This window comes from Mesocricetus auratus, unplaced genomic scaffold, assembly GCF_017639785.1.
Source record: "Mesocricetus auratus isolate SY011 unplaced genomic scaffold, BCM_Maur_2.0 Super-Scaffold_100027, whole genome shotgun sequence".
NCBI classification, from domain to species: domain Eukaryota; kingdom Metazoa; phylum Chordata; class Mammalia; order Rodentia; family Cricetidae; genus Mesocricetus; species Mesocricetus auratus.
The window spans coordinates 5157863-5171181 of NW_024429208.1; the positions used below are offsets into that span (position 1 = coordinate 5157863).

Here is a 13319-nt window from a genome sequence, read left to right on the forward strand (position 1 = left end):
TGCTCCCGAGTGCATTTGAAGCCAGCCTGGCCTTTGAAGACTGTTGTAGCGTATTCACCAGAGAAGACTGCTCGGACATGGGTTTAGGCCAACAGTAGAAGTCTTTTTTAGCCAGCTGGGGACTAACTACACTGGGTGTTTGGGATCCCAGCGTAACCCCGGGCCAGCTTCTAGACAAAAAAAAAAAAAACCATGTCCTGGGTTGACATACTTCGGCTGACGGGAACAGTTAGCCAGAAGCTGAAAAGCAAGGCTGCTGGACTTAAAGACTTTCCCAGAACGGGGACTTTGGTGGATTAGACTTTTGTTTTAGCTTTGCCCGACGACTGCTGTGTAGTGAACGACACTAACGTCATGGGGTCTGCTGTGCTATGATGTCCTCTTACATCAGTCCCCTCCCCCCTGCAGCAGCACAGGCTGTATTCACGCCTACACGCCCCCCACCCCACCCAGCCACAAAGCAGAAGGCTGCCCGTGGCTAAGGCGCTGTTCTGTAGCCCAGACTCAGGTCACCCCACTTTGAGAAGCCGCCAGTGTGGCCCAAAGCCTACAGCGGGAGTTTTCCTTTTCCCCCGACAAGTAACAAACAAAGCCTTTGGCTTTATTGACATGTAGTTTACTTACAGTGCACTTAACGTTTGTCTGGTTAATCGGTTATTCAACAAGCCCCGCAGTCAAATTTCAGAACATTTGGTTACCCCCAAAAGGAAGCTTCTCCTCCATCCCTCTGCTTCCCCCCCAAGTCCCCAGAGGTCACTGTAGCCACTTTTCATCTCTGCAGATGAGCGCATTTAACTTGACATGATTCTCCACATTTGACATGAAGGGAGACGTGTGATGTGTGTACTAATTTGCATGCGGCTTCTTTCCCTCAGCCCGACGTGGCATGACCATGTATTTTTTTTTAATGGTTGAGTAATATTCTACTGGGTAGACTTAGCTAGCGCAGCTGTTTACCCATTCACTTGGCGATGGACATGTGGGCTGTTTTTACTTTGACCTATGGTGAATAGTGCATCTGCGAACACTCCTGCCCATTTAGAAAAGGGATTTTAAAACCATGGAAGGCGGAGCGCGTTATACAGGATGGCGTTACAAACTCTCAAGTCCTCGCTGTTTAGCTGTTGCCATGGCCGAGGGCGCGCCCTGGGTCCTGGCTTTGCTTCGTTGCTGTAGAAGGCTGGAGGTGTGGCTCAGGTGGTAGGCGGGCCGCTTGCCTCGCAGGCAGGGGGAGCCCCGCCCCCAGAGCAGCAGGACCAGGCACTCCGGTCTTGCTGCCCCTGGCCTGCTCTCGGGGTAGGTAACGGCAGCTCTGCCGAGAATCCCCCACTGAATGCTGATCAGGGTCGCAGCTTTGCCACCCCGAGAACAGGAGCTGCAGAAGTCCCTGCAGTCGGGGGCGGACGCGCTCCGGGGCTCGCTTTCGTGTGGCTTCCTAGGTGGAGTTTAGCAAGAAGGGAAAAGGCTTTGGTCTGACCCCAAGATCCAGTCTCCCCTCCCCTCCACTCTGGCCCCAGATGTCAGCTGACTGTGGGACGGTGGGCGAGTCTCAGCCTCCCTGTTGGCACGGTGCCCTCTTGGAGTCAGAGGCTCTGGAGCTTCTGGAAACCCAGGAGGCTGCTGGGAGAGGTCGGAGGTAGCACAAGAGGGTTGCTCTACAGCGCGGGTTCTAGGTCCCCTAAGATCTGCGTGACATTCCCGGTAGACCCCGCGCCCGTTCCCAAGCGTCTGAAACGCCGTCGAGATACACACAGGTGTTGTTGGCTCATGGCGTGGCCTTGTCCACATCGCATCTGGTGGGAAGAGGAGGCAGACGCACCCCTCCACCCTGGGGTGGGACTTCGGGGTGACACGCATCTTGTTAGCCCTTATCTGTGGATCAGAACTTAGTCTCATGGCCTAGCCTGGTAGCAAAGGAGGCTGGGAAATGCGGGCTTGCTTTCAGGGGACCCCACTTGTAGGCAGGGAATGGAGATCCCACGGCTGAGGGGCAGGAGACGGTGGAGTAGTCTCTGGCAATGACTGTTTCTGGGTGGCATAAAATGACAGGGTGTTAGTCCAGAGTGCAGGAGAGGCCCCAAGCCCAACCCCAGCACCACCAAAAAGAAAAAGAATTGGGAAACTGTCCTCTGCCTGAGGCCAAGTTTGGGGCCAGAGAGCCACCAGGTCACAAGGCTGTGTTGGCTGGGGCTGGGCGTCTGTGGTGTCCTGGAAGCCTGGACAGTGCCGGCACTGAGCCCCCGCGCCCAGGCTGACCTGCTCTGCTCTCTGGAGATACGTTCTCCTGAGGTACAGACGCCCTCTTTCCCAGTTCCTCCGCTCCTCCCCTCTGCGATCTGCCCACTGCCCTCACCCCTGCTCTAGTCTACCCTAGTTCATTCAGTTTCCCGTCTCACATCAGTATGAGCTTTTTAAAAATCCTACTAAGCAGAATTTTAAAACATTGTGTGTGTGTGTGTGTGTGTGTGTGTGTGTGTGTGTGTGTATCAGAGGATAACTTGTAGGCATGGCTTCTCTCCTTCAACATATGGGTCCTGGAGATCCAACTCTTATTTTTATTATTATTATTATTGTTTGTTTTTTCGAGACAGGGTTTCTCTGTATTGTTTTGGAGGCTGTCCTGGAACTCGCTCTGTAGACCAGGCTGGCATTGAACTCACAGAGATCCACCTGCCTCTGCCTCCCGAGTGCTGGGGTTAAAGGCTTGCACCACCAACGCCCGGTTATAAGCTTTTAAACTCGTTTTCTAGAAAAGTGAGGTTAGGAAGGGTCTGCACGGCGTCGCCACCTGGGGAGCGAGGCTTTTGTCTCTCTTTGTCATAAGCGCTGAACAGGTCAGAGCTTTGGCTTCTGCCTGAGTATGTCCACGGCAGAGAGGGAAGGTGTGTTTTCCCATGAGGTCTAACCCTGCTCACATGTGCTATGTAGATTGGAGTGTGTGTCCACCCACCCATCACATACACATCTACCCACCAACCCTCTCAGCCACCTGTCCGTCTGTCCACCCATCAATCAACTTCAGCCTTGTCCTGCGCTGCAATTCCTACCTGTAAAGAGACGCAAATGGGGTCTGGGCTGGGATTCGTGTATGAGGGGCCGCCTGTCAGTGCACATGTGTGCAGGTGCACATGCATCTGTGTGCACGTGTGTGTGAGGTCATATGTGTGCAGGTGCACATGCATCTATGTGCACCCATGTGTGTGTGTGGGTCATATGTATGCAGGTACACATGCATCTGTGTGCACCCGTGTGTGTGGTCATATGTGTGCAGGTGTGTGTGAGGTCATATACATACAGGTGTACATGAATCTATGTGCATCCGTGTGTGTGGTCATATGCGTGCAGGTGCACATGCATCTGTGTGCACCTGTGTGGAGGTCATATGTGTGCAGGTGCATACAAACCTGTGTGCACCTGTGTGTGGAGATCATATGTGTACAGGTGCACATGCATCTGCATGCACCCATGTATGGAGATCATATGTGTGCAGGTACACATGAGCCTGTGGGGGGGTTCAGAAGTTTTTGATGTCTTTCCTCATGAGCCGTCTACCTGTTTTTTTAAGTCTCTCACACAGGTAATGGGGCTTTCAGTGAGGCTTGACTGACTGGCTAGTGAGCCTCAGGGACCTAGCTGACCCCCGCCCTGGCACTGGGCTTACATGTGTGCCCCTCAGTACACTCAGCTTTTATGCGGTTCTGGGGACCAAACTGGGAATCCCACGGCTTCCTGGCAAGCATTTCATCCCCTGAGCCATTCTCCCTGCATCTAGTATTTTTGACCCAGGATCTTAAAACTACCCATTTCCAGGAATTTTGAGGGGTTGCCTGCTTAAGATGGCACCAGGCAGTCTCACAGGCTTCGAGACTGATCGGCTCCACCCTTGCCAGCCGCGTTTAGTTGTTTTGGACTAAATTTTCACTTTAGATTTGCCTGGCGTGAAGCCTCCTCTGGCTGGAAATTGTCAGTACCAGAGAGTCCCCACAGTGTGACTTCAAAGCAAAATGCTTCTTCCGTGTGTGACGCATAAACCAGGGTCACCGCCCCTAGGGTCTAGCTGCCAGTGTGAAGATAAACAGTCTAGAGATGGGAAAGCCTGTTTGGGTGGACTGCTTTCATTAAGACAATAACAGCAGTTATTATTAGAATGTGGTTAGGTAGTCAAGACAGACCCATGGGGAAACACAGCTGGGATTTCTGCCTGCGGTTTGGAGCCAGGCACGGGTCTCAGGTTTGCAGGTTCCCCCTGCGGGGATTCGGAGTCTCGCCGGGGCTTCACTGGGAATCTGCTCACCCGTGCCTCCCCAGAGACCACCTCACCTCATCTTCCCCCAGCAGTCATCTCAATAGAAGGGAGAGCTGGCTAGCCAACTGTGATTGGCTGGGATGGAGGCAGTTGCTAGGTTACCAGTCCACTGAGACCGGGTGCATGAGTATGTGTGTGCAACCCCACCCTCCGCCCTACATCCATCCCACACAGCAGGCCTAATTCTCACACACCCAGGAAAGGATCCGGGGCTGCCTCCTGTGCCCCCACCCCTCTGTGCGGGGGGGAAGGAAGACAGGTCCAAGTTTTACCTCGTTGAGTCATCTCGAATAGCTATGCATCTCCTTGGGCCTCGGTGTCCCTTTTTGACTTCCGGAGTTCACTAATTCACTCATTATCTATGTAGGCATTCAGTTAATAGTGTCTGCCTGGGTTCCAGACACTGTATGGAATACTACAGATTAATTAAACCTCTTTGTTCTTGGGAAGGGGGTAAATATTTCCCACTTAATCAAGTAACATACACGTGCATCAAATTATCTCTTTTCTTCCCCTTTGGTGATTTTTTCCAGCCCCCAATTTTTTTCAAACTGAGCCTCTAGCTCTCCCCCATAAAAGAGGCTTGTTGCCAGGTTGGCTCTGAACCTCAGCACACCGTGGGCACACCTTCTCAGCCATGCCTCTACTATGTCCATGTATTTTTTTATTTTATTTTAAATGTACTCATTTTCCCCTGTACAGGTGTTTCGTCTGCTTGTGTGTATGTGCACCACATGAGTGAAGTGCCCATGGAGGCCAGAAGGGGGCGTCAGATCCCCTGGAACTGGAGTTCCAGATGGTTGTGAGCCACCATGTGGGTGCTGGGTATTAAATCTGGGTCCTCTGGAAGAGCAGCCAGTGCTCTTAAGCACTGAGCCATCTCTCTAACCCCTACTTTGTCACATCTAATAAAGATGTAGGGAAGGGGTACTGCCGTCTCCAGTGGAAGCCTGGTCCCTGGCCACGTGGGCAATTCCTGGTAAACCCAATATTGAGTGCATACTGGATGCAGGGAGTTTTCAAATTATCTCATAACTCAATAGTTTTTTGTTTGTTTTGTTGCTGTTTTGTGTGTGTGTGTGTGTGTGTGTGTGTGACAGAATGAGTTCCAAGACAGAAGAACTACACTGAAAAACCCTGTCTCAAAAAACCAGCTCTCCCCCAAAAAATGAAGGCTCCGAACCCAGCAGAGGTAGTGCTTAATCCACTCTCTCTCTCTCTCTCTCTCTCTCTCTCTCTCTCTCTCTCTCTCTCTCTCTCTCTCTCTCTCTCTCCCTCCCCTCCCTTGCTCCTCTCTCTGTCTGACACAAGGTATCACCATGTGAGCATGACTGGAGAACTCTCCATGGACACCAGATTCTCTTTGACCTTTGACGCAATCTTCCTGCGTCTGCCTCTTGCGCTCTGGGTGACAGGCATGAAGGATCATGCCTGCAGGTGCTCGATTCTCCATCACAGGAGACTTGTTTAGCAGTGTCAGTTTCCCCTCTGTCTTCCCATCACCAAAAAGATAAAGTGAGAGAGGAGGGGGAGACAGTCTGCCCCCGAGGACGGACCCTGAGCAGCAAGGAGGAATTCTGAACCAAACGCCAGGCCGAGAGAAGCCAGACAGCCGCCCCCTCTGTCCCTGGCTGTGTGTCTGGGCGGTACACAGCTGATTCCCAGACTGAACCGTTTTCAGATGTAAGGACCCTGGAAATGTCAACACTATTTTCGTTCTCTCTGCTGCTGTTCATCCCTGAGACACCCATCCCTGTGGGGTGGGTGGGCGTCGACTCAGAATGAATCCTGTTCTGGTTCTGGAGCCAGAGTTGAACAAGCACTCTCTGCTTGAGACACGCAGACCTTTGGCCTCGCATTCCCACTTCTGGGAATTTGTCCTGAACATAAGAATCCAGGGCATGGGCAGAGACCTTAGCGTGGATTGTTCTTGGTATATATATTTTAATTCATGTGTTTTAGGGGTGTTTGCCTGCATATATGTCTGTATACCACGTGCATGCAATGCCCACAGAGGCCAGAAGAGGCGTTGGATGCCCTGGAACTGGAGTTACAGACAGTTGTGAGTCGCTGTGTGGGTGCTGGGAATGGAACCTGGGTCCTCTAGAAGAGCAGCCAGTGCTCTTAACCACTGAACCATTTCTCCAGTCCTGTGGCAGACTATTCTCTAAAATTTGAGTGTGTGTAGTGTATGTATGTGTGGGGTGTGTGTGGTGCATGTGGGGTGTATGTGGTGTGTGTGTGTGAGTGGTGCATATGGGGTGTGAGAGTGTGAGTGTGTGAGTGAGTGTGTGTGTGTGAGTGTGTGTGTGTTGGTTGAGTGAGAGTGTCCCCATAGGACCAGATGTTTGAATACTTGGTCCCAGGTTGTTGGAAGTGTCTGGGTAGGATCAGGAGGAGTAACGTAGCCTCGCTGGAGGACGTGTGTCATGGGGTGACCTGAGCCATTCCCAGTCAGCTCTGCCCCAGCCACCGTTTCTGCTGCTTGCTGCGAGTTCCCTTGTCATGACAGACTCTCACCCCTCCACCCTAAGCCCAAGCAAACCCTTCCTTCCACGTTTGCCTTGGTTGGAGTGATTTCTCACAGAAACAGCTGAAAGTGGATTCGTTGGCTGTGTACATGCACTCAGGACGCCAGAGGACGCTTGTAGGAGTCAGTTCTCTCCTTCACCTTGTGGGTCGTAAGGATAGAACGCAGGTTGTCAGGCTTGGCGGGAAGTGACTTTAGGTAACCACTGAGCCATCTCACGGAGCCTTAAAGGCTTGCTTTTTTCTTTCTTTTATTTTTGTTTTTCTTTCTCTGCTTTTCAAGGTAAGGTTTCTCTGAATATCTCTCATCAGGCCGGCCTCGAACTCTCCGATCCACCTGCCTCTGCCTCTCATGTGCTGGGATTAAAGGCGGGCGTCACCACTACCACCTAGTTACAATCTATTTTTTAAATTATAAATTGGTATTTAGACAGGCATGGTGACTCGGGTCTATAATTCTTGCACTGAAGAGGTAGAAGCAGGAGGATCTAGAGTTCAAGACCATCATCCACTATATAGTGAATTCCAGGCTAGTCAGGGTTACATGAGACCCTTAGTCAAAAAACAAACCAAAACAAAAACCAACCAAACAACCAAATAAATAAATATAGAGGCCAAAAATAGGGTTCTGTAGGTAAAGGGTCTTCCTACAGAGTCTGGCAATCTGAGTTTAATTCCTGGAACTCACATGGTGAAAAGAGAAACTGACTCCAGGAAGTTGTCCTCTGACCTCCACAAGCACCCTGTGTCACATGTACACACACACACACACACACAGCACAGACACACACATACACACACACAGCACACAGCACAGACACACACATACACACACACATACACACACACACACCACACACACAGCACACAGCACAGACACACACATACACACACACATACACATACACACACACACACCACACACACAGCACACAGCACAGACACACACATACACACACACCACACAGCACAGACACACACATACACACACACACACAGCACAGACACACACCACACACACACACACACAGCACATACACATGCATACACACACACACACACGCATACACACACACCACACCACACACACATAGCACACAGCACAGACACACGCATACACACACACAGCACAGACACACACCACACACACACACACACACACACACACGCATACACACACACCACACACACACACTAAAAACAGGGCTAGGGCATGGTCCTGTGGGTTAAAAGCTTGCTGCGTAGGCTTGAGGCCCTGGGTTCTGGTCCCCAGGACCAACATTAAAAGCTGAGTGTGACTGCTGGGGGGGGCAAGGAAAAGAGGACCCCAGGGTTGCGTGGCCAGCTGCTCAGGTGCAGACCGTGAGCTCCCGGTTCAGTGAGAGATCATGGCTTCTACATGCACACGTGAGGGGAGGGGAGGGGCATCTACCCCCACACACACTCATCCCAGTACAAGTCAACGGTGAAAGAGTAGGTGCTCCTTGGCAAGGCACACACACAGATGAGGTTTAAAAAGCAAGTTACAAGTACGTACAGTAATACATAGCTCAACTCCCTGTGAGGCAGAGAACAAAATAGATCATCTGCGGAGATAGGCCAAACACTAATGTCTAGGTAGAGGAATTCTGAGACTTTCTTTTTCTTTCTATTTCTCTGCATTTCTGTCTTGGTTTGGTTTGGTGTTTTGAGGCAGGGTTGTGTGGCCCAGGCTCTCCTCAAACTCCTGATCCTCCTGCTTCTCCCTCCTGAGTACTGACTGGCTTGGCAGGTAGACTTGTGACTACGTGCCTGCTCTTATCTGACTTGTTTAGTGTGTGTCCCCACATGAGCAGGTGTGCTTCCTGTGACACAGCACATTTCCTTGTACCATCCCCAGGCACCGCCAGCTACTCCAGCTGCCCCAGCTACTCCAGCTGCCCCAGCTACTCCAGCTGCCCCAGCTACTCCAGCTGCCCCAGCTACTCTAGCTACTCTCCAGACCTGTAGAACAAGCTGAAGCAGGACTGAAGGGGAGGTCAGCGAGGTCAGCAACCTCCCCTTCAGCCTTTGCTCATGCCTATGCATGCTAAGGTTGGAATCGGTAAAATTGCCAGGCTTACTATTCCCAGGAAGGAACAAGAGAGATATGTGTTCACAGCGAAATATGGGGTCCCCACTACTTAATGCAGATGTGTTCTTTGGAGTCAGAAAAACAACAACAACATTAAACTAACATTTCCTGCCTGTGTGACTTCATAAGACACTTTCCCTGCCTCGGTTTCCACATCTGTACAACCGTGCTCCAGCACTAGTAGCCTGGTCTCCAGGATTGGGCTAGTAATCTGTAAAATGTAACTATAAAATGTGACAGGAATAAACTACCCTCTTATTTTGTCTCCCAATTGTTGTGTGTGACTTTGGGCAAATCAGTTACCCTCTGGGTGTGTCTGCTGCGGATCGATGGCCAGGCACTCAGAATGCCAGACTCTCCAAGCTGGAAAGCCTCGGCCCTTCCCGCCCACGCACCCGGATCTTGTTGACAAGGCGAGGCGCTTATGCAACCTCCGCTTGCTGCCTCCCACGACAGAGAGCTCATGACTGCACAAGTCCCTGTTCCATATTCATGACCCTTAACTTGAAGCAAAATTTTCCACATGAGACATTTGTTTAAGGACTGGTGGTGTCGCTCAGTGGTCAAGTACAGGCTTAACTTGTGCAAAGCCCTTGGCACCAAGAAAAACGAGTATTTGCGGGACTGGAGAAATGACTCATTGGTTAAGAGCACTTGCTATTGCAGGGGACATAAGTTCAGTTCCCAGCAGTCATGCCAGAGGGCTGGCAACTCTAGGGGAGCCCTCTTCCAGCTTCTGTGGGCACACACACACACACACACACACACACACACACACACACACGCGCGCGCACACACACACACACACACACACACGCACATGCATACACATGAATAAAAAAAAACCCTGGTTATCAGAGAGGGACTATGGCTAAGTTGGCAGAGTTCGTACCCGGCATGCATGAAGCGCTGGGTTCTCTCTCCGGCACAGCATAAACCAGCATGGTGGCACGGGCTGTAATCCCGGCACTGTTGAGGGGACGGTAGAGCCAGGAGTTCGAGATCATCCTCTGCTACTCAGTGAGGGTGAGGCCTCCCAAGCCTCTAAACGTAGGAATCTCACGCAGGACTCTCAGAACACAGCCTGGTAGCTGACCACGGGTGTGGACACAGGAGGCTGGGGAAACTGCAGGGAGAAAATATTTTTCAGCCGCTGAAAATTTCTGTTGTGTGGTCACACACGGTCAGAAGCAGACCCCCAGGTCCCTAGCTGTGGGGTACCTGGGACTCCTCCTTCACGCCTCTGTCCTAGCCACAACGGCAGAACTGGTCCTGAGTCCCCTGGGCTTGTGGATCCCAGACTTCTTCACTGTGAGCCGTGGGGTGAAGTGGTGACGTCACCGAGGTCCCCACAGTCCTGCACTGCTGGCTGACGACGGTGTCTTCGTGTCCGTGTCCCCCCCCTCCACAGAGGAGTACCTCAGAGTGCTGAATATGGGCCTGGCTGAAGTGAAGAAATCCTTCCTGGGACCTCTGTCCCCATCCTGCAAGATGGTTCAGATGATGCGACAGTTTTTGTACAACGTGCTGCCCGAGGACTCCTACAAGTTCGCCACCGGGAAGCTGCACGTAAGCCTCACCAGAGTCACGGACGGAGAGAACGTGGTGGTTTCCGAGTACACGTCCAAGGAAGAGCTCATCGAGGCAAGGCCCTGGCTGTGCCCCCACCCCGCACCCCGGGGGGAACCTGGACAGCCCCGAGCAGCTCCCTGCCAGCCTTCCCCTCCCCCCAGCAGCTCCCTGCCAGCCTCCCCCCTCCAGCAGCTCCCTGCCAGCCTTCCCCTCCCCCCCAGCAGCTCCCTGCCAGCCTTCCCCTCCCCCCCAGCAGCTCCCTGCCAGCCTTCCCCTCCCCCCCAGCAGCTCCCTGCCGGCCCCCCCTTCCCCCCATCTTCCCTTCTCTGCTGCCAGGAGCAGTTCCACGAGTGGTGACACAGAAAGGCCCACAGCCAGCCAGCGCCTGCCACCAGCCCGGTGACTTCCACACCAGGTCCCCTTCCCCTGTCTTCACCCGGCAGGTGCCTCTGGGCTGAATCTGGGGCTTTGGAAACCTAGTGATGCCCCTCCCGGAGTCCAGAGACCTCCAGACCTGGGTCTCGGTGTACCCCGGTTTTAGAAAGGATAAGGAACAGTACCCACGCTCCCGCTGTGTCCTCAGGAGCCTCGACAGAGGCTGTAGCTCAGTTGCTAGTGTCTGCCTAGCTGGCAGGAGGCCCTGGGCTCCACCCCCACATGTAAGCAGAGGTGGTGAAGGTCATCCACTACACAGCGGGGTGGAGGCCAGCCTGAGCTGCAGGAGACCCTGTCTAGAAAGGCGGGAGCTGTTTTGAGAACACCCGTTGTTGCAGAGGACCCAAATTTAGCCATCAAATCCACATTGGGTGGCTTATCACCATCTGTAACTCCAGTTCCAGGGGATCCGAGGGATCTGACTCCCTTTTCTGGCCTCATGGACACTCTTACACAGGGCACAGACACAGACACATGCATATATACATACACATAAATAAAAATAAATACTATCTTATTTTATTTTCAAGACAGGGTTCCTCTGTGTAGCTTTGGCTGCCGTAGAACTCGCTCTGTAGACCAGGCTGGCCTCAAACCCAGAGATCCACCTGCCTCTGCCTCCCCAGTGCTGGGATTAAAGGTGTGCGTCATCATCACATGAAATAAATATTTTTAAAAGTTTTAATGGTGCTGGAGAGACGGCTCAGCAGCTAAGAGCACTGGCTGCTCTTCCAGAGGACCTGGGTTCAGTTCCCAGCACCACATGGTGGCCCACAACCCTCTGCAGCTCCATTTCCAGGGGATCTGACGCTCCCTTCTGACCTCCACAGGCACCAGGCATGACGATTTCACCAAATATAAGTGTTGGTGAAACATTCTTACACACAAAATAAATCTTTAAAAATAAGAAGCCAGGCTGCAGTGGCTCTGTGAGTTCAAGGCCAGCCTGGTGTACAGAACAAGTTCCAAGGACAGACAGGGCTACACACAGAAACCCTAACTCAAAAAAAAAAAAACCATAAGTAAATAAACAAATGGTTGAATCCCACTTAGAAAAGTTCACACTGTGCCAGGGCCAAGCTCTCAGATACAGATTTTAGTGACCAACAGTGACCACTGAAGGGATCCTGGCTTCACTCAGCTTTTCCTTCACGAGATTTTCCATCTGCTATCTCCACTCTCTTCCTCTCCCCTGCCCGTGCCGAGCTCCCAGCCTCCCCAAACCTGGCCCAGCCCTGGGGTTGGGGTGAACAAGCGTTAGGCCCCTTGGATGACTGTTCTCACTCTTGGAGGGACGCCCCTCACGCCCATGGTTCGGTCTCCCTCCCAGCCTCTCCCAGCCCCCATTGCCACCATGACATCACAGACCACCACATCCCAGGCCACATCTCTGAGCTGTCCCATCTCACTTCCAGCCCAGTGTCCCCTGCTTGACCAGACTCCTGTCCCTTCATCCCACCCTGCCTGGTCCCCTCCTCTGGGGCCACACAGCCACGCTCGCCAACTCCATCTCTCTGCTACTGCACACTCCCAAGGATGGCCTCTCAGCCTGGTCCAGGCCAGAGGGCTGATGGTCAGCAGAGGACCCTGGATATGTCAAGGCCAACCCCTCTTTAGGACATCGGGTCCGACTCACCCAGTAGACCACTGAGGACCCTACTAAGGATAGCATGGGAACTGACGGTAGACTCTGTGTCCCAGGCCAATACCCTTACTTTAAGGAACTGGGGACTAGTAGGGGTCAGGGGTCAGCGGCACCTGATCGTCTCTGCCACCCACCCCAGGGCCTGTGGCAGCTCAGCCCTGTCTCTCCGCAGGCCCTGTATTGCAGCTGCTTTGTTCCTGTCTACTGCGGCTTCATCCCCCCAACATATCGGGGTGAGGTGAGTGACTGGGTGAGCTGACCCCTGGGATCTTAATGGGAAGGACATTTTCTACTGAGGACTCCTAATATAGACGGACGCCTGGGATCTTAAGGGGAGCCTCCTCTAATTGGTTCAGGGCCCTCCCTAGACCCACCCACCCCGTAGAGGACCCACCGAGTCAGGGTTCCAAGGCTTGGCAGGTTCTCCCAGATGGCAGTGTGCAGAGTACAGGCCCCAGAACACAGGGACCCGAGACCCTGACCGAGGAGACCCTCAGGGCCATCTGGGCCAGGGGTCACAGGCTTCCATGTGCCCATGGTTAACCCCGAGGTCCTAAGACAGTGGGGACTCTGCTTCAGCAGATCTGGGCAGGCCAAGATTCTGCACCTCTGGCTGGCCTCAGGGTGACCCACTAGTGGCCAATCCCCTGGCTGCAGTCAGAGTGGTGGGGATGTAACCTCTGGGCCAGACATTGTGGCAGCAAGTCTTTTTCAGGCTC

At 52.8% G+C, this 13319-nt stretch overlaps 1 protein-coding gene and 1 long non-coding RNA gene across 6 annotated transcripts in view; one reads left to right on the forward strand and one right to left on the reverse strand.

Moving 5' to 3' along the window:
- Nucleotides 1-13319, forward strand: part of Pnpla1 (patatin like phospholipase domain containing 1) — a 41060-nt gene that overhangs the window by 7755 nt on the left and 19986 nt on the right. For all 5 annotated transcript variants that reach the window (XM_040732250.1, XM_013124357.3, XM_040732249.1 and 2 more), the window contains exons 2-3: nucleotides 10360-10592; nucleotides 12773-12838. In XM_040732250.1, the coding sequence (XP_040588184.1) occupies nucleotides 10360-10592; nucleotides 12773-12838 (299 nt within the window). The remainder of the gene's footprint in view (nucleotides 1-10359; nucleotides 10593-12772; nucleotides 12839-13319) is intronic.
- Nucleotides 601-10360, reverse strand: LOC106022403. The gene is made up of 3 exons (XR_001197401.3): nucleotides 10170-10360; nucleotides 9841-10074; nucleotides 601-2028 (listed from the first exon to the last, which is right to left on the reverse strand). It is a non-coding gene; the product is annotated as an uncharacterized LOC106022403 (long non-coding RNA).